The sequence below is a fragment of the Haliotis rubra genome, unplaced genomic scaffold (assembly GCF_003918875.1).
Source record: "Haliotis rubra isolate DU_JTF1 unplaced genomic scaffold, ASM391887v1 Scf147, whole genome shotgun sequence".
Taxonomy (NCBI): Eukaryota; Metazoa; Mollusca; class Gastropoda; order Lepetellida; family Haliotidae; genus Haliotis; species Haliotis rubra.
This window is the reverse complement of record NW_025765414.1, coordinates 1,689,841-1,713,021: the sequence shown is the minus strand read 5'-3', so window position 1 is coordinate 1,713,021 and position 23,181 is coordinate 1,689,841. Positions and strand designations below refer to the sequence as shown.

Genomic DNA, 23,181 nt, shown 5'->3' with positions numbered 1-23,181 from the left:
TGCTTATGCTGTTGATCACTGGTTTGTCTGGTCCAGACTCGATTATTTACAGACCGCCGTCATATAGCTGGAATACTGCTGAGTGCGGCGTAAAACAACAAGGAATTAATTAAAACCCTTTCAAACAGCGTTAAAACTCACCCAAATCAGAGACACAAATCCCCAAAGTTTATGATGTGATTCAGAAAAGGTTTTTCTTCAAACATATTCGGATCACTGGATTCTCTGGTCTGATTGACCCGATAATATGCAGACCGCCACCATATAGCTGTCATTGTGATATTACTGAGTACGGTGTAAAACTAAACTCAATCAATCAATCGAACACAGTTAAATCAAATCAAATATTAGAATTGATGACTTAAGAAAACTCAATATATATATATATATATATCCAAATATAACCACATGGACTACATAGTGACTTGAAACTAACACCTTCTAAGCACTGTTTATTCCCTCAAAATACATATAACCCTCAAAGAATTGAGGTGACATAACTATGCAATTATTTTTCACTAACTCCTTTCAGTAAATAAAACATGACACTGTAGGAAAAATAAAGTCCTTATGTTGATAAGGAACATATGGATTGTGTCCACAACATCACACATGTCATGACCAACAAGCTTGCAACAACGTACCTAAGTTTTATGTGTATTGGTGTAAAAGAGAACAGGAACGTCAAATTTTCACTTTCCTTGAATTGCACTTCATGCCTTAATCACATATTTCACCAAATCTGGGTATAAATAAGACACAACCTAATCTACTTTTTCATCTTAAACATCAGTAAGCACCAGTGTACGGTTTCACAAAGCGTCCGTAAAGTTACGTCCAGTCGTAACTCTATACCTTATCATATACTTACGAATGGCATAGTCTTACGAGGGGCGGTGGGGTAGCCTGGTGGGTAAAGCGTTCGCACGTCACGCTGAAGACCCGGGTTCGATTCCACACATGGGTACAATGTGTGAAGCCCATTTCTGGTGTGTCCCGACGTGATATTGCTGGGAGACTGCTAAAAGCAGCGAAAACTAAACTTACTTATTTTACTTATTTTTACTTATTATGCGTCATAAAGTGCGAACACGAAAGCTTGACATGTGACATGTATATCTACGCTGAAAGGTACCCAAATAAGACATGCAGATCTTAGGCAACCCCCATGGCCATCAGGAGCATGATGTGTATCTCATCTATCAAGTCTCACGTTCAATATTTCATGAAGTCGGCAAATACATGAGAACATTACGTGAAAAAACTTCTTAACATTTTCAATAACAACCATTAAGACAAATCATTAACTGACAATATATGACACAGTAGAGCCACGTGAAACCCTCATTAGACTATCACAGTTTGAAACTACAAAATATACATACATGTGCAGGTCATTTCTCTGCGCCACTGATTCGTTAACCCAGACAACTATATACATAACCAGTGCTGTAGTCCGGGTTAACGGGGTTTCAGTATAAATAGGTTTGGCATACTATGAATCCTCCAAACCAGAACAGCTTCACATATTTCACTTGGCCTGCCACAGTTGCTGTCGTTTGGTGTTTCGTTTTGAGATTCCACATGTTTGGAATGATGCATTAATGTGATTTTAATAGTGATGGGTTTTTTTTAAGTTTTTTCAATTTCATTCCACAACAGTCTTCGATAATGACACCAATCGACGGCCGCTCCTTTTGGGGAATTTACGATATCGTAGTTTAAAACAATACAACCACCAGTTCATGAATGTACGGTCAGCTATATTACCGTACATACTATAAAAGGGATCTATTTACAGAAACAGTCCTTTGAAATGTTGACATATGAGGAATCTTGCAATGTTCTCCTTCTTCAAGCAGCTGACGCCTAGGATGACGCTTTCGGCAAAGCATCACATAGTCAATGTCTTCTTAGAGCTGTATTTCCGGATCCCAAATGATAGCCGCTCCTTTTAGGGAATTTGCGGTATGCCAGTTTAAAACAATACAACCACCAGTTCATGAATGCACGGTTTACTATACTACCGTAAATACCAAATAGGCTGTATTTGCTAAGACATCACAGAAAACACACCCAGTTTCGACTGTCGCAGAGCGATCCATCACAGCATTTGCTCCAGATACAGTGGTGGGACCTCTAGCTGTAGTCCCCAGCAGGATACCCTAAATACAGGCAGTTGAAGACAGCACAAGCCCCGGCGAAGATGAGGAAGAACAGGAGGTTCAGTCTCCCAGCGTTAGTTTGCCACGGGTACCTGTGGCGGTCTTTCAGGAACGCCTCGCAGAGCATCACACCTGCATATGAATCAAAAGATGGTTTTAGTCACCTCGCACCTTCACATGACATGGACAATGGGAAATGTGTTCACATTGCACTTTTACACGAAGTCGTAAAAGGGAAATACCCAAAAGCGCTTCACACCACACCTTAACTTGATATGGAAAATGGGAAATGTGTTCACATTGCACTTTTACACGAAGTCGTAAAAAGGGAAATGCCCCAAAGCCCTTCACACCACACCTTAACTTGATATGGAAAATGGGAAATGTGTTCACATTGCACTTTTACACGAAGTCGTAAAAGGGAAATACCCAAAAGCGCTTCACACCACACCTTAACTTGATATGGGCAATGGGAAATCGTTAAGTGGTATTCACATCCCGTCTTCACATGACTTGTGAAGTAATGAAATGGAATTCACATTGCAGCATTACATGACTTGTGAAGTAATGGTGTTGACGGTGCATTTTCACAAAAGGTGTAAATGGGAAATACCCCAAAACGCTTCACATGACACCTTCACATGACATGGGCAATGGGAAATCGTTAAGTGGTATTCACATCCCGTCTTCACATGACTTGTGAAGTAATGAAATGGAATTCACATTGCAGCTTTACATGACTTGTGAAGTAATGGTGTTGACGGTGCATTTTCACAAAAGGTGTAAATGGGAAATACCCCAAAACGTTTCACATCACACCTTCGTACGTAGTCTAATGATATTCACATCGCACCTTCGCTTTTCATGGGAAGTAATCAAAACGGTGTTCACGTTTTACTTTCACAAGAAGTCGCAAATGGATAAAAATACAAATTCACATCACACCTTCACATAACAGGGAAACTAATCTGATGATATCCACATCGAATATTCGACTGACAATAGAAGTATTCAAATACTATTCACACTGCACGTTCACACCGTAAAAGGAAAATAATTTACAGATATTCACATCGCACCATGGTAGATGGCACGCTAAAACACATCAAGCACCAGTGATAAGTTACATTGTACATGGTTATGGGAGACGAACATAAGTCTCAAATAGAACTGTGCTCAAACGGAACATCTATATCACAGGTTTACGTTAAAGGGTAGTCTGGAAAACATTTACAGCCAAACACCTTTGTGTCGAACTGTGATATGTCGAACTGTGAAATGTCGAACTATGATGTGTCGAACTCTGATGTGTCGAACTCTGATATGTCGAACTTATGGTTGCCTCCAAATAAAAACCTTGTCCCTGTGATTTCCTTATTCAGTCGACCCATGAAGATCCGCGTAGAATAGGTCTTCAGCAACCCATGCTTGCCACAAAAGGCGACTATGCTTGTCGTGGTGGTCAGATTCGCTGACTTGGTTGACACATGTCATCGGTTCCCAATTGCGCAGTTCGATGCTCATGATGTTGATCACTGGATTGTCTGGTCCAGACTCGATTATTTTCAGACCGCCGCCATATAGCTGGAATATTGCTTAATGCGGCGTAAAACTAAACTCACTCACTCACTCACTCACTCACTCCTTATTCAGTCATCATTTAGAGGTTGTGTCGAACCTCGAATAACTTGCAATGTCAAAATTTCGACACAACGGCGTTTGACTTTATTTCCATTTCAATTTGAAATTTGAAAAAATGTAACATGTGTAAAGCGGAATTGGGGAAACCCTACAAACTGAATATCTTTTTCAATTTTAAATTTGAAAAAAATGTAACATATGTAAACTGGAATTGGGTTCTACTCTACAAATGAATTTCTTTTTCAATTTTAAATTTGAAAAAAATGAAACATATGTAAACTGGAATTGGGGTTAGCTACAAACTGAATTTCATTTTCAATTTGAAATATGAAAAAAAAAAAAAACATTTGTAAACTGAAATTTGGGCCTACCCTACAAACTAAATGACATAATCGGGCAAAATCGTTAACTCAAGCTCACGGATGCAATTTACTAGGGGTACACTTTGCAAAAGTTGATATTCTGTTGAAACTGACCAGCTAAAATTCCTCCTGCGAAGTGACCAATCCCAATGTTGAGAACGTCATCAGCGAAGAATCTCCTGTACACAGCAAGGCTTATCTGTATGATCCCTGAAACACATACAAAACTAGAGTCAGTGAATATTGTGTTACGCCGCACTCATACTACAGTTTCATCACAAGGTAAACTAATACATTGTTGGCAAACATGGAAATATAAGTGACGAAGCTCTGCACTAAAAAATGTGGCGCTTTGGACAACAAGGCCACCTGTTCTCATGGGTAAATATCGGTTTAGGAAAGAAAAACATTATTGCCACGCCTTGTGACACTCATGCCCACGAAGATCCGGGTTAGAATTGATCTTCAGCAAGCCATGTTTGTCGTAAGAGGCGACTAACGGGATCGGGTGGTCAGGCTCGCTGACTTGGTTGACACATGTCATCGTATCCCAGTTGCGTAGATCGATGCTCATGCTGTCGATCACTGAATTGTCTGGTCCAAATCCGATTAATGACAGATTGTCGTTATTTAAATGGAATACTGCTGAGTGCGGCGCTAGCACAATTATATGAATGTGTGATTTGTTTAAAGCCACTTTTGAACAGTACCGTGACGACGTGACAGCCTATATACAATGAACTACATTTATAACGAACACGCTTATAACGAACTGCCGGATATAACGAACTGCCGGATGTAACGAACTGCCGGATATAACGAACTGCCGGAGATAACGAATTGCCGGATATAACGAACTGACGGATATAACGAACTGACGGATATAACGAACTGACCGATATAACGAACTGACGGATATAACGAACTGTCGGATATAACGAACTGACGGATATAACGAACTGACCGATATAACAAACATATTTTTGGCTCCGGCCACTTGCTGTATATTTTAGTCGAAATGCGAGTTACGAACTGGGTTATGAGGAACTAAAATCAGTTGTGCCTTCGAGTTTGTCATAACCGTAGTATACTATAGCATTAATGCCGTTTCACATAAGAGTGAGTGAGTGAGTTTTATGCCCCTTTTAGCAATTTTCCAGCAACATCACGGCGGGGGACACCAGAAATGGACTTCGCACATTGTGCCCATCTGGGGAATCGAACCCGGGTCTTCGGCGTGACGAGAGAACGCTTTAACCACTAGGCTACCCCTCCGCCTCGTTTCACATAACAGAGGTGCAATTCTTAACGGTGCCAAAGAACTTAAGTTTACATACCAAGCACGGCAATCACCACCAACCGAAACAGGGGGTGAAAAAATATCCTCTTCGTGGGGCCGTCGTCAGCCTTCTTGAGCTCACTCCAGTTCTGTAGAAAAAGAACAATTTAACAATTTAAAACAGGTCACCGTTGCGTGAAGCAGCAAACCATGCTTGTCGTAACAGGCGACTAACGGGATCGGGTGGTCAGGCTCGCTGACTTGGTTGACACATGTCATTGCATCCCAACAGCGTAGGATGATGCTCATGCTGTTGATCACTGGATTGTCTGGTTCTGGGTCCTTATCCACTACACGTTCGCAGCGCTGCGACATTCGTAAGCCTATGATAAACTATAGAGTTACGACAGGTCGATTATTTACAGACTGCGGCAATATTGCTGGAATATTGCTGGAATATTGCTGAGTGTGGCATTAAACAACAAACAAACAAAACTAAAAGGCATAAAGCAGCCTTCACTGCTTAATAGGGGTGGGTATTGCAGGGAATTTTCATATTGCGATATATTGCGATGCGAAAGCTTATATTGCGGTATGTATTGCAATATATTGCATGAAGTATTTTTAAACAAAAAAATACTTATAATCGAGTTAATGCTTGATTTATAAAGCAAAAACACAACCAAATTACCATGCTTGATTAAGCTTTAATAACAACTTTTAATCATGATAAAATAAAAATGTGAATAATATTTGGCACAAATGAAAAAAGGAAATACCCGAAGATTTCCGAGTGTTACGAAGTTTTCCGATTGCAAGTCAAAATACCGGTTTTCGATCAGCGTATCGCAATACGTATCGTTTTCATGTCTGAATCGGTAAATACAGGTAAACCGGTTATATTGCGCAGCCTTCATTGCTTAATGTGATTAACTTGAGAGTTATGATGATCGCAACTTTTAGCAATACTCCAGTAATATGACATAAAAAGGTCTGAGAATCGACTTTAAGACTGACTGACTGAGTATGGTTTTACGCCGTGTTTAGCAATGTTCCAGCAATATCACGGCGGGGGACACCAAAAATGAGCTTCACACACTGTACCCATCTGGGGAAGTGAACCCGATCTTCGACGTGACGAGCGAACGGTTTAACCACTAGGCTACCCCACCGGTCCTCCTTCATTATCGCAACATGACGGGTATCAGTAAAGCCCGTAAAGAAAGGGTTTCGCTCGTTGTATAGAGGGAATCAAACTCGGGACTCTTAGTGTGATAAGCAAACCGTTTAACAACAAATCGGCTCCGTCTCATCTATCTATAGGGGCGGTGGGGTAGCCTAGTGGTTAAAGCGTTGGCTCGTCACGCCGAAGGCCCGGGTTCGATTCCCCACATGGGCACAATGTGTTAAGCCCATTTCTGGTGTCCCCCGCCGTGATATTGCTGGAATATTGCTAAAAGCGGCGTAAAACTAAACTCAGTCAGTCAGTCAGTCATCTATCTATAACACGGCCAAAGAAAATAATGATATGAGATGCTACAAGTGTCTGTGAATTTCAATTCTTTTTCTCTCTAAAATCGCATTGTAGCACAAATTACAGAGAACCCAATCTATTGAAAATATTTTCAATAATACTCAATAATTTCAATAATTTTTATTAAGATATCTAGAAATCCTTACATTTCAAACCACAAAGTTACAGAGTGAATGTATTGCTTGGATGTCAGGAAACAGATCCTTTAGATAAAGCTAATGTTATAAGTTTTAATTATGTGTTCACAGTAGCAAAATGTTATGTTGACAAGTGTAATGTGACAAATACTGTTCCAACACTCAAAGTTTTAAAAAGAATTTATCAAACAGCTAGAAGTAATAAACAGTAGTTCCTATAAACACAATGTTGTCCACTTTTGACTTTTTCTTAACAACAAATAATCGATCAACCTTGTGTTCAATGCATTTCTATTATACACAAAGAACTTAGTTTATTCCCCTTGACATATCTCACGATTAAATGAGCCCCGATCTTAACCCTTTGGAGCATATATGGGACAGGATTGGTCGTCGTGTGCAACAAAGGGATCCTCCTGTACAGAACCTGGTTCAATTGGAAGCTGCTTTACACGAGGAATGGCGAAGACTGCCCCTTCAGAGGATCAGGAGGCTGACAGGGGGTATGAGGAGGAGGGTGGCTGCCATACAGTCACATGGAGGTTGCACTCGGTATTGACCTTGGCTGACTGACTGACTGAGTTTGGTTTTACGCCGCTTTTAGCAATATTCCAGCAACATCACGGCGGGGGACACCAGAAATGGGCTTCACACATTGTGCCCATGTCGGGATTCGAACGCGGGTCTTCGGCGTTACGAGCCAACGCTTTAACCATTAGGCTACCCCACCGCCCCTATTGACCTTGAAGCGTGTAAGACACGTAAACTGGCATTTTGAATGTTCACATTCACCAATAAATTCAACATTAAACATTCCAGGGCCATACTTGAACAGACATGGTTTTGTATGAAAATCAGTTGGGTTTTTTTTAAAATGAGCAATTATTATCGTAACATCAACATTGATTCCAACACTTTGTCGTGTTTTACGAGTCAAAGGATCATACGGGTCAGAAAAACTCATGTTTTTCCATCGTGGTCACCACGAAAAGTTTTCTGTACGTGTTGAAAACCTATCACTGCGAAAATACAGGGTTGCTTAATTAAGTTCTTTGTGTACAGTTATAGGGGCGGTGTGGTAGCCTAGTGGTTAAAGCGTTGGCTCGTCACTCCGAAGACCCGCGTTCGATTCCCCACATGGGCACAATGTGTGAAGCCCATTTCTGGTGTCCCCCGCCGTGATGTTGCTGGAATATTGCTAAAAGCGGCGTAAAACTAAACTCAGGCAGTCAGTCAGTCAGTCAGTCAGTGTATAGTTATGTTGAATGAAGCTATGTGTGAAAACCACCGTGGTGCCCTGACCACGTGGCATATTTAGGTCGATGTGTAACAATCGTGGTCTTCAAAAAGTGTATAATAAAGAGTGGAAAAAAGACAACAAAACAACAAGTGTGTGCGACTAATCCGTCAAGATATATTCGTGAGGTAATGAAATCTACTTACGTATATCATTGCACCGAAGTGAGCTGCTAGGATGCAGTATGTGCCGCCACTGCCGCCGACCAAATACGTCCTGTGGTCGCTGATTGAGTGCAACAGTGAGCCTGGAACACACGAACATGATTAGATCCAAATATTATATATGATCAGAACCAAATATTATATATGATTAGAACCAAATATACTATAGGATTAGAACCAAATATTATATTTGATTAGAACCAAATATACTATAGGATTAGAACCAAATATTATACAATATTAGAACCAAATATAATATATGATTAGAACCAAATATACTATAGGATTAGAACCAAATATTATACAATATTAGAACCAAATATAATATCATATGATTAGAACCAAATATATAATATCGAGCTTGAACCAAATATAATATCATGTGATTAGAATCAAATATAATATCATGTTTGAACCAAATATAATATCATGATTAGAACCAAATATGATATCATATGATCAGAAATATAACATCATGTTTCAAACAATTATAACATCATATGATTAGAACCAAACATAATCCTCATTTTGACATTTTGAACCAATCAAATCCGTATGTTAGATCAACAAATCCCAATTTTGTACCCACCCGATCCCCATTTTGAATCCTTCTAATTTGCATGTAGTATCTATTAAATCTTTATTTTGTATTGACACAATCACAATCCACCCAGTGGACTTATTGTATCTACCGGGGCGGCGGGGTAGCCTAGTGGTTAAAGCGGTCGCTCGTTACACCGAAGACCCGTGTTCGATTCCCAAAATGAGTACAATGTGAGGAGCCCATTTCTGGAGTCCCCCGCTGTGATATTGCTGGAATATTGCTACAAGCGGTGTAAAACCGAACCCACTCACTATTTTCGGCCGTCCCAGACTGGTGTACAAAAGAAGGTGTCTGGTGCAGTGGGATTTTTTTTTTTTAAACAGCGTCATTATTTTGAATCACAACCGCGCCAGCCTGTTTGAAAGTGAACCAATCAGAACCTACCTGACATAACGCCGACGATGTACAGTATGGCTATCCTCCAGAACGAGAAGACGATCTCCACCGGGAAACAGATGAGGACTTGAAGTATAATGGTTAACAGAAGATCCACGTATCTGCCAAGCAGAACATGTTTGTCAGACTCGGTAATCATGAGCATGGTTGCAATCAAACACCATTGTGTAGAAGTCACAATTATCTCGAAGTAAACGCATGGTAACTGTGTGTTACTTCGTAATTTAGTACTATTTAACCTGGGAGTTGTCTCGAAGTAATTTTCCAATTTCAAACAATTACTTCCAGCTCAAATGTATTCGGATAAGTCGAAGGAAAGGAATGCCAATCGGTCAATGAATGCCAAGTTCATTTTTTTCATATTACGAACGTTGGATAACTCGAACACTTCGACACAAAGTGGTTTGGCTGTACTTTGCAGCTATTGGTCAGTATAGAGCCGTGTGTGTTCGACATAGCCCACTTTAGTCATTTTGATTCTAAGGATCGGTTTTGAAAACATCAGACAGTGTGACATTTTGGTTTAGAATTATTGTTGTTTTTGCTCTCAAGGGAATAGTGGCACCCGGAGGAATAATAAAATCAAAATCGACAACTTTGTGTAATCACCAGGCTGTCTCATTGCCTCCCGTCATCTGTAAAGTTTAATACTATGCAGAACAATTCAAATTTATTTAGTATTTAGTTAAATAATCGACCAGACAATCCAGTGATCAGCAGTTTGAGCATCGATCTACGCAATTGGGAACCGATGACATGTGTCACCAAAGTCAGCGAGCCTGACCACCCGATCCCGTTAGTCGCCTCTTACGACAAACATGGGTTACTGAAGACCAATTCTAACCCGGATCTTCACGGGTAAACACAGCCATTGGAACCCTCAACTTACCCCTGGTGGAGGAAGGTGTAGCTGATGAACCTCCACACTTCATATCTGCGGGCGGGGTTGTAGATGATGGAGCTGGTGATGGGGACGCCGTCCATGGCAGTCACTGGCGTGGCCTGTTGACTTGCGTACACAGCATAGACGATAATCTGTGGAGAGTGACCGTTTCCCACTACAGTTAATAAATACTGGGTGGCGGAACTCTAAGTGATGTTCCTGTTTCCATCAAAGGAAAAAATTCCCATTTGCTCCTACGAAATCCCCATTTTGAATCCACCCAATCTGCATGTTACATCCACTAAATCCATATTTTGCATTCGGCAGGTCTCCATTTTACACCCACGTGTGTATGGTTTTATGCCGCTTTTAGAACTATTCAAGCAATATCACGGCGAAATGGGCACCGCACATCTTACCCATGTGGGAAATCGAACCCGGGTCTTCGGCGTGACGAGCGAACACTCTAACCACTAGGCTACCCCATCGTCCATGTTGCACCCAATCCCCTCGTTATAAATTAATACTATTAATGCTACTCCATTATCCAACGGAACAGATTCCATTGGCGTTACTGGAAAAATATCGATGAAAATTGAACTGATCACTGAAAATAAGGTTCGCCAAAAGAATGTCCTGCATCACCCACCTGAGTTACAGAGATCAGCAGGATGAAGAAGGGAGGGGGAAGCCAGGAGCATCCGGAGGAAAACTCCAACAGGTCTTGTGGATTCGTTGTGTTGCGACAGACGTCGTACAGTATGCTCACGTCGTTGAAGTCGTCGCTGGAGCCGTCTTCGGAGTTATTGAATCTGTCTTCATCTGCTTCCTCTCCTGTAACCTAGAAGCAGTTTGTGAAGAAGTTTGTAAATCAGATGTCAGGTTGTAAAACCGGGACAAGACTATGTTATCATGTCAGGAGCAAGACCAAATGTTATCATGTCAGGAGCAAGACTCAATGTTATCATGTCAGGAGCAAGACTAAATGTTATCATGTCAGTAACAAGACTAAATGTTATCATGTCAGTAACAAGACAAGATGTTATCATGTCAGTAACAAGACTAAATGTTATCATGTCAGTAACAAGACTCAATGTTATCATGTCAGGAGTAAGACTCAATGTTATCATGTCAGGACAAGACTAAATGTTATCATGTCAGGAGCAAGACTAAATGTTATCATGTCAGGAACAAGACTAAATGTTATCATGTCAGGACAAGATTAAATGTTATCATGCCAGGACAAGATTAAATGTTATCATGTCAGGACAAGATTAAATGTTATCATGTCAGGACAAGACTAACTGTTATCATGTCAGTAACAAGACTAAATGTTATCATGTCAGGACAAGACTAAATGTTATCATGTCAGGACAAGACTAAATGTTATCATGTCAGTAACAAGACTAATTGTTATCATGTCAGTAACAAGACTAAATGTTATCATGCCAGGACAAGACTAAATGTTATCATGTCAGGACAAGATTAAATGTTATCATGACAGGACAAGATTAAATGTTATCATGACAGGACAAGATTAAATGTTATCATGTCACGACAAGACAAAATGTTATCATGACAGGACAAGACTAAATGTTATCATGCCAGGTCAAGATTAAATGTTATCATGTCAGGACAAGACTAAATGTTATCATGTCAGGACAAGATTAAATGTTATCATGACAGGACAAGATTAAATGTTATCATGACAGGACAAGATTAAATGTTATCATGTCAGGACAAGACTAACTGTTATCATGTCAGGACAAGACTAATTGTTATCATGTCAGGACAAGACTAAATGTTATCATGTCAGGACAAGATTAAATGTTATCATGCCAGGACAAGACTAAATGTTATCATGCCAGGACAAGACTAAATGTTATCATGTCAGGACAAGACTAAATATTATCATGCCAGGACAAGACTAACTGTTATCATGTCAGGACAAGACTAAATGTTATCATGTCAGGACAAGACTAAATGTTATCATGTTAGGACAAGACTAAATGATATCATGTCAGGACAAGACTAACTGTTATCATGTCAGGACAAGACTAACTCTTATCATGTCAGGACAAGACTAAATGTTATCATGTCAGGACAAGACTAGTTGTTATCATGCCAGGTCAAGACTAAATGTTATCATGTCAGGACAAGACTAAATGTTATCATGCCAGGACAAGACTAAATGTTATCATGTCAGGACAAGACTAAATGTTATCATGTCAGGACAAGACTAAATGTTATCATGTCAGTACAAAGACTAAATGTTATCATGTCAGTAACAAGACTCAATGTTATCATGTCAGGACAAGACTAAATGTTATCATGTCAGGACAAGACTAAATGTTATCATGTCAGGACAAGACTAAATGTTATCATGTCAGTAACAAGACTAACTGTTACCATGTCAGTAACAAGACTAAATGTTATCATGTCAGCAACAAGACTAAATGTTATCATGTCAGGACAAGACTAAATGTTATCATGTCAGTAACAAGACTAAATGTTATCATGTCAGTAACAAGACTAAATGTTATCATGTCAGGACAAGACTAAATGATTTCATGCCAGATACAATATTAAACAAGTGGACGCCAGGTGCATGAAAAACTTCAGATTGCAAGGAACAAGAATAAAGGATATGTATTCAGTAAAAGAACGTAATTTTATCATTTTAAAAATCGATATCACACTATTGTTAAATGTAGGTGTTTTTATATATCATATGAGCCTGACCGGCCCCTGTCACTGTGGATGAAGTCTGTATTCTCGAAAAGTTACCCGAACCCGAACCTTGGCGTGACGAACGAACGCTTTAACCATTATGCTACCCCTCAGCCTGGAGAGTAACTTACAAGTCTGACGAAGGCCATGTAGCTGATGGACTTGCTGGGGTTGTAGTCGACGAGGTCCATGACGGCATACAACTTGTCACGTGGTAGAAGACGTCTGTAGTTGTCGTCAAGAAGATGCTGTCGCAACTCATTGTTGGTAATCTGCTCCCCGCCGTACACGAACTACAATAACGAGTACATCATCAGTAACTCATTGTTGGTAATCTGCTCCCCGCCGTACACGAACTACAATAACGAGTACATCATCAGTAACTCATTGTTGGTAATCTGCTCCCCGCCGTACACGAACTACAATAACGAGTACATCATCAGCAACTCATTGTTGGTAATCTGCTCCCCGCCGTACACGAACTACAATAACGAGTACATCATCAGTAACTCATTGTTGGTAATCTGCTCCCCGCCGTACACGAACTACAATAACGAGTACATCATCAGCAACTCATTGTTGGTAATCTGCTCCCCGCCGTACACGAACTACAATAACGAGCAGTACATCATCAGTAACTCATTGTTGGTAATCTGCTCCCCGCCGTACACGAACTACAATAACGAGTACACCATCAGCAACTCATTGTTCCTGCCGCCGCCGTACACGAACTACAATAACGAGTACATCATCAATAACTCATTGTTGGTAATCTGCATACACGAACTACAATAACGAGTACATCATCATTCATTGTAGGTAATCTGCTCCCCGCCGTACACGAACTACAATAACGAGTACATCATCAGTAACTCATTGTTGGTAATCTGCTCCCCGCCGTACACGAACTACAATAACGAGTACATCATCAGTAACTCATTGTGGGTAATCTGCTCCCCGCCGTACACGAACTACAATAACGAGTACATCATCAGTAACTCATTGTGGGTAATCTGCCCCCGCCGTACACGAACTACAATAACGAGTACATCATCAGTAACTCATTGTGGGTAATCTGCTCCCCGCCGTACACGAACTACAATAACGAGTACATCATCAGTAACTCATTGTGGGTAATCTGCTCCCCGCCGTACACGAACTACAATAACGAGTACATCATCAGTAACTCATTGTTGGTAATCTGCTCCCCGCCGTACACGAACTACAATAACGAGTACATCATCAGCAACTCATTGTTGGTAATCTGCTCCCCGCCGTACACGAACTACAATAACGAGTACATCATCAGCAACTCATTGTTGGTAATCTGCTCCCCGCCGTACACGAACTACAATAACGAGTACATCATCAGAGTTGGTAATCATCCCCGCCGTACACGAACTACAATAACGAGTAATCATCAGCAACTCATTGTTGGTAATCTGCTCCCCGCCGTACACGAACTACAATAACGAGTACATCATCAGCAACTCATTGTTGGTAATCTGCTCCCCGCCGTAACACGTACACATCAGTAACTCATTGTTGGTAATCTGCTCCCCGCCGTACACGAACATCATCAATCATTGTTGGTAATCTGCTCCCGCCGTACACGAACTACAATAACATACATCAGCAACTCATTGTTGGTAATCTGCTCCCCAATAACCGTACACGAACTACAATAACGAGTACATCATCAGTAACTCATTGTTGGTAATCTGCTCCCCGCCGTACACGAACTACAATAACGAGTACATCATCAGTAACTCATTGTTGGTAATCTGCTCCCCGCCGTACACGAACTACAATAACGAGTACATCATCAGTAACTCATTGTTGGTAATCTGCTCCCCGCCGTACACGAACTACAATAACGAGTACACCATCAGTAACATATTCACTATGTTATCTCATGAAAACAGAATACATGTTTTGTTATCACAGTTTCGTTTAACGCTCCACTCAGCAATATTTCAGCTATTTTACGACATTTGTAAATAATCGAGTCTGAACCAGACAATCCAGTGATTCACATCATGAGCATCGATCTATGCAATTGGGATAGGGCGACATGTGTCAACCAAGTCAGCGAGCCTGACCACCCGATTCCGATATTACGACAAGCATTACTAAAGACCATTTCTAACCCGGATCTTCACGGGTTACAGTTCATGTAACCTGGTGGTTGATCGATACAGCGCCATAGTATGACCATGAGATAATTATAGTCCATATCGTAACTGAATATTTCTTAACGCCACAATCAGCAGCGTTGCAGTAATATCATTGCAACCTGTAAACAATCGAGTCGGGACCAGGTGAACCAGAGACTATATATTAACATGGACTCACGACCAGCAACTCACAAAACCTGTCGGGATCCGGAATCAGGATGTGCACTGCGCTCATCGATGAAAATTAATACATTCTCATTTTCTTTTATATACTTTTGTAAATTTCAAATTACTTTTTTAGAGATTTTAGAGTTAATACTCACCCCTTGAAAGAGTGGTCTGAAATGCTGAAATTAAAATCGGAAACTTTTTAGACATATATCATAGTAATTTACCACAAAGTGTTCTCAACGGTTACGTTTTACTAAATTTCCCTTCAAATTCTAAGTCCAAACATGTATTTCCATCTGAATTCACTTTTTATTATTATAGGATATTTACATTGCGCACATATCCACGCAACTAGTGCATGCTCAAGGCGCTGGTATCTTTACCCTCGATTACTGGATGTCAATCTCAATGACACATCGTATTATCAATCTCAACTCCTTGGGGAGTATACAACTCTTGCAGCCAGTAGGCGCACCGAGTTATTGTGGCTTTCCCATCCTTACGAGGTACCCATTCACAGCTGGGTGGACTGGGACACATAGTCACAGTACTTTGTCCAAGTTTAATGCACGTTGTTGTACCCACAACTAGGTGTTTGCACGTATTCATGTGGCCACCATCTGGTCATATACCAACGGATTCGTGGGTACTTTTAAGTGCACAGGCTTGTGTACTGTACACTAGGGCTTGTGACAACACTGAAAGAGTCAGTGTTTAAGGTTTTTACACCCAGTCACAGGTGGGCTCGATCCCCCTTATGAGGTGAGGTGAAATTGGGTTTAACGTCGTGCTTGAGAATATTTCGCTCATATGACGACGTGCATGCGCGTGTATGTGTATGTGCGGCTGCTTGTACTAGCCCAGACTGAAGCTGGTTTTATAGTGCTAGCCCACTGAGATACCATGCCGCAGTGAAGCATGAATACCTCACCCAGACACATTATACTGACTCCGAGCCGACCAGTCCTTGTTGTACCCATTAATGCCGAGCGCCAGGCAGGGACCAACAAGTACCATATTTTAACGTCTTTTGGTATGACGCGGTCGGGGATCGAACCCGCGACCTTCCGCGATCCCCCTTATGACTAAACTGAAGTCATCAATTCCCCGATTTGGGTGAGTTTTAACGCTGTTTGAAAGGCTTTTCGTTCTTTCCTTGTTGTTTTACGCCGCACTCAGCAGTATTCAAGCTCTATGGCGGCGGTATGTAAATAGTGAAGTCTGGACAAGACAAACCAGTGATCAACAGCATGAGCATCGATCTACACAATTGGGATACGGTGACATGTGTCAACCAAGTCAGTGAGCCTGACTACCTGATCCCGTTAGTCGCCTCTTACGGAAAGCATGGGTTGCTGAAGACCAAATCTAACCCGGATCTCTTTACTGGTATTTTAAAAGGTATAATAGTTGGGTCATGTCATGGATGAAAAAGGCAAAGATAGATGTTTACTTAATAAAATAATATTTAAAACTTGGTATTTTGCAATCTCCAAAACACAGGCAATGGTATCATGCTGACCGACTACGGCTTACAATCGGGTACGACGAAGCCTCAGATCCTGTGGATAACCAAGGGTGGCAACTCTGATCACTATCCCCCATGCCCAGGCTTTTCATACTTTATAAAGGGTCATGTGCTATAGTACAGGAATAAACTGGTGAAAGGTGAGATTTACTGTTAATGACTGAATGTAATGAAGCAGTGGACCATCATGTACGGAAGTGACATTCTCCTAAGTTCCAATACTGACGTTAACAATCTCACCTCTTCCAGTGTTCTCCTGAGTTGAATTGGGTCCACTGGATCCTCCGTGTATGTACTGGCTCTGCTGGCTCTACTGGACCGGGTGGAATACCCCGCCCTGTGGACCCGGTCACTGTGCCACCCGAGATTCAACCGACTGCCGCTATACATGGTTGTTGAGTACAAGCTAGTTCACGGATACTCCGCAAGGAGCTGAGAGTGACACAATTTTTTTATGACGATGTAATCAAACTAAATTCTCAATCCAGTAACTCTTCTGTTCAAGTCTTGTGTTGGTTCTTTCTCAGCGCATTACAGAATGTCAGTCTGTAAAATGGAACAAAAACGTCTTGCAAGGTTACAGATCTTTTGAAAATACACATAAGACAAACTTCTATATCGATACCGACACCCATCGATTGCTGTAATATTATTCAATGTTCAGCGAAATTGAAATCTTCCTTACACAAAAGCCTGCATTGCGGGGGAAAATTCTCACTAAGTGAATGAATGACTGAATATAGTTTAAAGCCGCTTACAGTAATAGTCCAGCATTGAACCAATCTCGGTAGATACCAGGGACGGTAGGGTAGCCTGGTGGTTAAAGCGTCCGCTCGTCACGCTGAAACCCCGGGTTCGATTCCCCACATGGGTACAACGTGTGAAGTCCAATTTTGGTATTAATGGAATATTGTTAAAAGCCGCGTAAAGCCTGGTTGAATCTGTAAACAAGGAGCCATGCTATTCAACAAAGTCCTCGTGGTACAATATACCCTTGATGTAGGATTGGTCCTAACAAAGTCTTTACACAACATATTGCGTCGTGAATTAAAGGTACCTGTGGGGACTTGCTGTGGTCACTAGCGAACCTTTGCTTCTCGTCAGTGTCCCTTTGTTTTAATTTACTCAGAATATCAATCACTAGTTTGTCTGGTCCCAGCTCTATCATTTACAGGCTGCCGCAATAAAGATGTGACAGACCTGGGTGAGTGAGGAGGGTTTACGTTGGGTTTTACGCAATATTCCATCAATATCCAGGCGAGGGACACCAGAAATGTGGGGAATCGAACCCAGGTCTTCGGTGTGACGAGCGAATGCTTTAACCGCTTTAGTTAAGCTACCCCACAGCCAAATAAATAAATAAATAAATAAATAAATAAATAAAATAAATAAATAAATAAATAAATAAATAAATAAATAAATAAATAAATAAATAAATAAATAAATAAATAAATAAATAAATAAATAAATAAATAAATAAATAATGCGCATTTATCTACGCATGCTCGAAGTGCCCAATACATAAAGTCACACATCACAGGATTAAGATAAGTTCATTTGATACACTTCAGCATGTAGACCGCCATAAAGCTGGAGTAGTGCTGAGTGCGGCGTAAAACTAAACTCACTCACTCAGCATGTAGGTTACATAGATGAATGCAGCATAAAACAACAATACACGTAAAGTTAGGCAAACCAATAATTCTCGCAACAACCAATCTCGCAAAGATCACGAACCTTCAATCTTTTGAATATTTTCCCCATTCTGTAATATATCATGTCATGTGTGCATCATACCCTTGTATCCCAGACCTAACAAGGCGTATCTTACCCTGCCTTTAATACACGTTTTATCAAACATCATGACATGTATGAGATTCCCAGCGATATAAACTGGGTGTGTCACGACTCTCTATTCATAACACCGATACCGGCCGCGACCCAACCTTAACCAACAAAGCAACATTGCCCATTATAAATAGCATGTTTCGTTTCGTTATGCCTCGGTAAACATAAGCAAATTGTACTGGTAGGTGTGGAGATTCAATGCGAGGCGTGTTTCACATGGGCGACTTGGACAGCCATGGCTGTGTTGACGTAAATCCGGGTGTTTTAAAGTCCCTTTGTTTGAAGACAGGTCCTATGTAGATATTTATATTGCGTCGTATGTATTCGTTTATTTATGTATTATGTATTTCTTAAACTAGTAAACGAAGTTTTTTCCCGAAATATACTAAACAACCATACAATTACAAAGTTTAAAGGTGATCTTGGGTACTAACAGTAAATTTATCAAAACAATTTAGACACATGTCATATTTTTAACAACATTATAAGATTACTAAAAGAATCACCAGAGCACAAAACGCTCCTACCACACAGCTCAAATTAGAAGACAAGGCTGTATCTAGAGAGATAGTCTGTCTCACAGGCCCTGAATGGCGTTACATTCCCTACAGTCTAGCCCTCCCTGAAAACCTAAAGCCCTACATGAAGCAAGTTAGATTTCCTCAAGTTCTAAATCTCCCATCTCGCTGGGGCTCCTTTTCAATTTAAATGGGTTTATTTGTTACTATCACAATTATATATATTCAGAGACTAAGCGTTAGTCTACGAGAGTGTGTACCACCTAGGACTTAAATATATGTAATGGGTGATACTCTCGCCTTCCGTTAGAGGGAAGAGAGTTTAATGCTCAGTTGTAGATGAATGTCACGTTGTTAAACAGGCCCTGTATGACACTTTGAGCCAAATGCCTGGAAATATGTGCATAATATTTAATAAATATGGTGTTCAGAAAGTACGGTTAGTTTTGTCTCGCCCGCTATTGTATTGCATTACTGCCAAAACCGGGAATCTTCAACCTGGAAAAAGAAACATGTTTCATGTGATGAGTGAGTGAGTGAGTGAGTTTAGTTTTACGCCGCTTTTAGCAATATTCCAACAATATCACGGTGGTTTAATGTGATGATATCTGGGTTACTTGTATTATTGTTGAATATCAATACTATTGGTATAGGCCACTTATTCCATATTCCACGTATTTATAATATACCTTATAGTGTCTCACAGCCGTAAACGGTGGATCATTAACGTTTTAATTAAACGTATCTTTTCATCACTGCGTTTTGATAATACCCAGAACGATTCAACACGAAGGACTATTCGTTCTGTTGTTGTTTCTGTTGTTGCTGTTGTTGTTGTTGTTGTTGTTGTTGTTGTTGTTACCTAATACACCGGCAACGAAGCACGATGTGCATAATGGCATCCACTTATGGCATAACTTTCTACGTCAGTGGTAAGTGAATATCATTCCATCCTCGATAATCTCCAGGGTATACGTTACGATCACTCTTTACTATATAATGGAGAGTGATCGTAACGTATACCCTGGAGATTATCGAGGATGATATCATTCATGAAATCAAATCTTCCTGTCATAGCTTTCAACACAAATATAATTCAAGCATGTTTCCAGAAATGCTGAAGGCGAATTGTAAACGTATAGTCACTGTGCATATCATTCATGAAATCAAATCTTGCTGTCATAACTTCAACCCCAAAATAACACAGGTAAGCCGGACAAGAGATGATATAACTGGTTAACCTGCAGTGTATATCATTCGAGTAATCAAAACCTGTTTTCGGAAATATAACCTGATGACAGATGTTGGCATGAGATGAAAGGTAACTGAATCGTGACCAATTCAAGTAAGTGAGTGAGTTTAGTTTTACGCCGCTTTAGCACTATTCCAGCAATATCACAGCAGGAGACACCAGAAATGGGCTTCATATATTGTACCCATGTGAGGAATCAAACCCGGGTCTTCGGCGTGACGAGCGAACGCTTTAACCACTAGGCTAACCCACCGCCCCGAACCGATTTAAGACGAAATGACAGTTTTTTAATCACCGTGTACATGTAAATACATGTGGTATATATGTATATGGTATATGTGTATATGGTATATATGTATATAGTATATATGTATATAATATATAAGTATATAGGAATGTATTGACATATCATGAAATCAATGAAATCGGCCCAAGGTTCGACTGCTTGTGTAGTTCGTATCATTCACGAAATCAGAGTTTCCTTTCACAGATACTTAGACCTGCGATCTGAGGTAATTAAACCTGGACTAGAGTTCAACATGGCGTGATGAACTGACATTCCTTTGAATCCACAAACACCCTTTCAAAACAATTGATGCTAATATGATCGTTATATAACGGAAGATAAGAGTTCTCCATACCTGAATTCCAGATAAATGATGGTATCGTGTCTTCCCGTGAACAGAGGTCCTAGTCACGTGATAGCTACAGCGGCTTTGTATACCAGTAAAGTAAGGTGGTCACAATAACAGACCCGACTGAAAAGCCTTCGTATACACAAACGGGGGAGGCGCCCCAGTCACACAATAACCCGGGCAGCTTGACTCCATACTGGCGTCTATTCACCCGGTATATTTAGTGCATGATGCGTTATAACGGGGTGGAGGAGCAGCGTTACCGTGGTAGCGGTAGTAGGGCTTGCCAAACGGCATTCAATACATGCGTCATACAAAAGACACACCTATTTACATTTTCATTTTCAAATTAGGTTATGATGGTCTCAAAGGAAATGTTAGATCGGTTTCCTGAAACGAGATTGTCTCATAACGTTTCCAATATTGTCTAGGGCGTTGGGGTAGCCTAGTGGTTAAAGCGTTCGCTCGTCACGCCGAAGACCTGGGTTCGATTCCCCACATGGGTAGAATGTGTGAAACCCATTTGTGGTGTCCCCCGCCGTGAAATTACTGGAATGGTGCTAAAGACGGTGTAAAACCAAACTCTCACTCACTCAATCCAATATTGCCTAGGACGGTGGGGTAGCCTAGTGGTTAAAGCGTTCGCTCGTCACGCCGAAGACCTGGGTTCGATTCCCCACATTGGTACAATGCGTGAATGTAGCTAAAGACGACCTAAAAGCAAACTCACTCACTCACTCAATCCAATATTGCCTTACTTTATTTGTTGTTATTTGGTATTAACTGCGAGTGAGTGTACTTTAACGCCTCTCTTAACATGAGATGAACACGGAATATGTACTTAATTGCTTTTTACCCATGGACGCACGGGTCTTACCCACTAAGCTACCGCACCGTCGCAAAGCCTTTCGATACAAACTAGTATTTTGCTTATCTAATATACAGGGCTGACTAGTCGTTTCGTTAATGACTCTCTGTATATCAGTGAGTGAGTGAGTGAGTGAGTTTAGTTTTACGCCGCACTCAGCAATATTCCAGCTATATGGCGGCGGTCTGTAAATAATCGAGTCTGAACCATACAATCCGACCGCCTCCGTGGTGTAGTGGTTAGAGCGTCCGCCCGGAGAGCGGAAGGTCGCGGGTTCGATCCCCGACTGCGTCATACCAAAAGACGTTAAAATATGGTACTTGTTGGTCCCTGTCTGGCGCTCGGCATTATTGGGTACAACAAGGACTGGTCGGCTCGGAGTCAGTATAATGTGTCTGAGTGGGGTATTTCTGCTTCAGTGCGGCATGGGACCGCCTCCGTGGTGTAGTGGTTAGAGCGTCCGCCCGGAGAGCGGAAGGTCGCGGGTTCGATCCTCGACCGCGTCATACCAAAAGACGTTAAAATATGGTACTTGTTGGTCCCTGCCTGGCGCTCGGCATTAATGGGTACAACAAGGACTGGTCGGCTCGGAGTCAGTATAATGTTATCTGAGTTGGGTATTTCTGCTTCACTGCGGGCGGACGCTCTAACCACTACATCACGGAGGCGGTCTTGTTAAATTGAACGTGGATGATATCCACAAACGCTTTTAAAATATTTTTACACAGGTTATTTTTTTTAAACTCCTGTAAACAAGCATTTAATGCGGTGTGTAGTTTTAAAGATGACATGCAAATGGTGTCACGTTAACCAGCGTTCAAGAGCATGCATGAGAGAGTGGGTGGATGAAGGGGCACATGCATGTGAGAGTGGGTGGATGTAGGGGCATGCATGAAGAGTAGAGGCACGCAGAGAGAGTGGGTGGGTGGATGTGGGGCATGAAGGGGCATGGGCGAGAGAGTGGATGTGGGGCAGGAGAGTGCATGCATGCA

General features: G+C 41.1%; 1 protein-coding gene across 2 annotated transcripts; it reads right to left on the bottom strand.

The window, feature by feature from the left end:
- Positions 1–421: 421 nt before the first annotated feature.
- Positions 422–21,427, bottom strand: LOC124269765 (rhomboid-related protein 2-like). 2 transcript variants are annotated; one of them, XM_046704806.1, is made up of 11 exons: positions 21,328–21,427; positions 17,309–17,614; positions 15,693–15,716; positions 13,324–13,485; positions 11,112–11,303; positions 10,469–10,614; positions 9,568–9,680; positions 8,562–8,662; positions 5,506–5,596; positions 4,283–4,378; positions 422–2,297 (listed from the first exon to the last, which is right to left on the bottom strand). In XM_046704806.1, the coding sequence occupies exons 2-11, from the start codon at positions 17,456–17,458 to the stop codon at positions 2,140–2,142; spliced, it is 1,233 nt and encodes a 410-aa protein (XP_046560762.1). In that variant the 5' UTR covers positions 17,459–17,614; positions 21,328–21,427; the 3' UTR covers positions 422–2,139. The 2 variants fall into 2 exon arrangements, with proteins under 2 accessions (XP_046560762.1, XP_046560763.1); XM_046704807.1 differs by lacking the exon at positions 21,328–21,427 and adding an exon at positions 18,866–18,888.
- Positions 21,428–23,181: the final 1,754 nt, after the last annotated feature.

Coding starts and splice junctions, on each gene's coding strand:
- LOC124269765 (XM_046704806.1), bottom strand. CDS start 17,458: ATGTATAGCGGCAGTCGGTTGAATCTCGGGTGGCACAGTGACCGGGTC. Junction 13,486..15,692: donor TCAGACCACTCTTTCAAGGG/GTGAGTATTAAC, acceptor TCGTTATTGTAG/TTCGTGTACGGCGGGGAGCA. Junction 9,681..10,468: donor TACACCTTCCTCCACCAGGG/GTAAGTTGAGGG, acceptor TCTGCTTGGCAG/ATACGTGGATCTTCTGTTAA.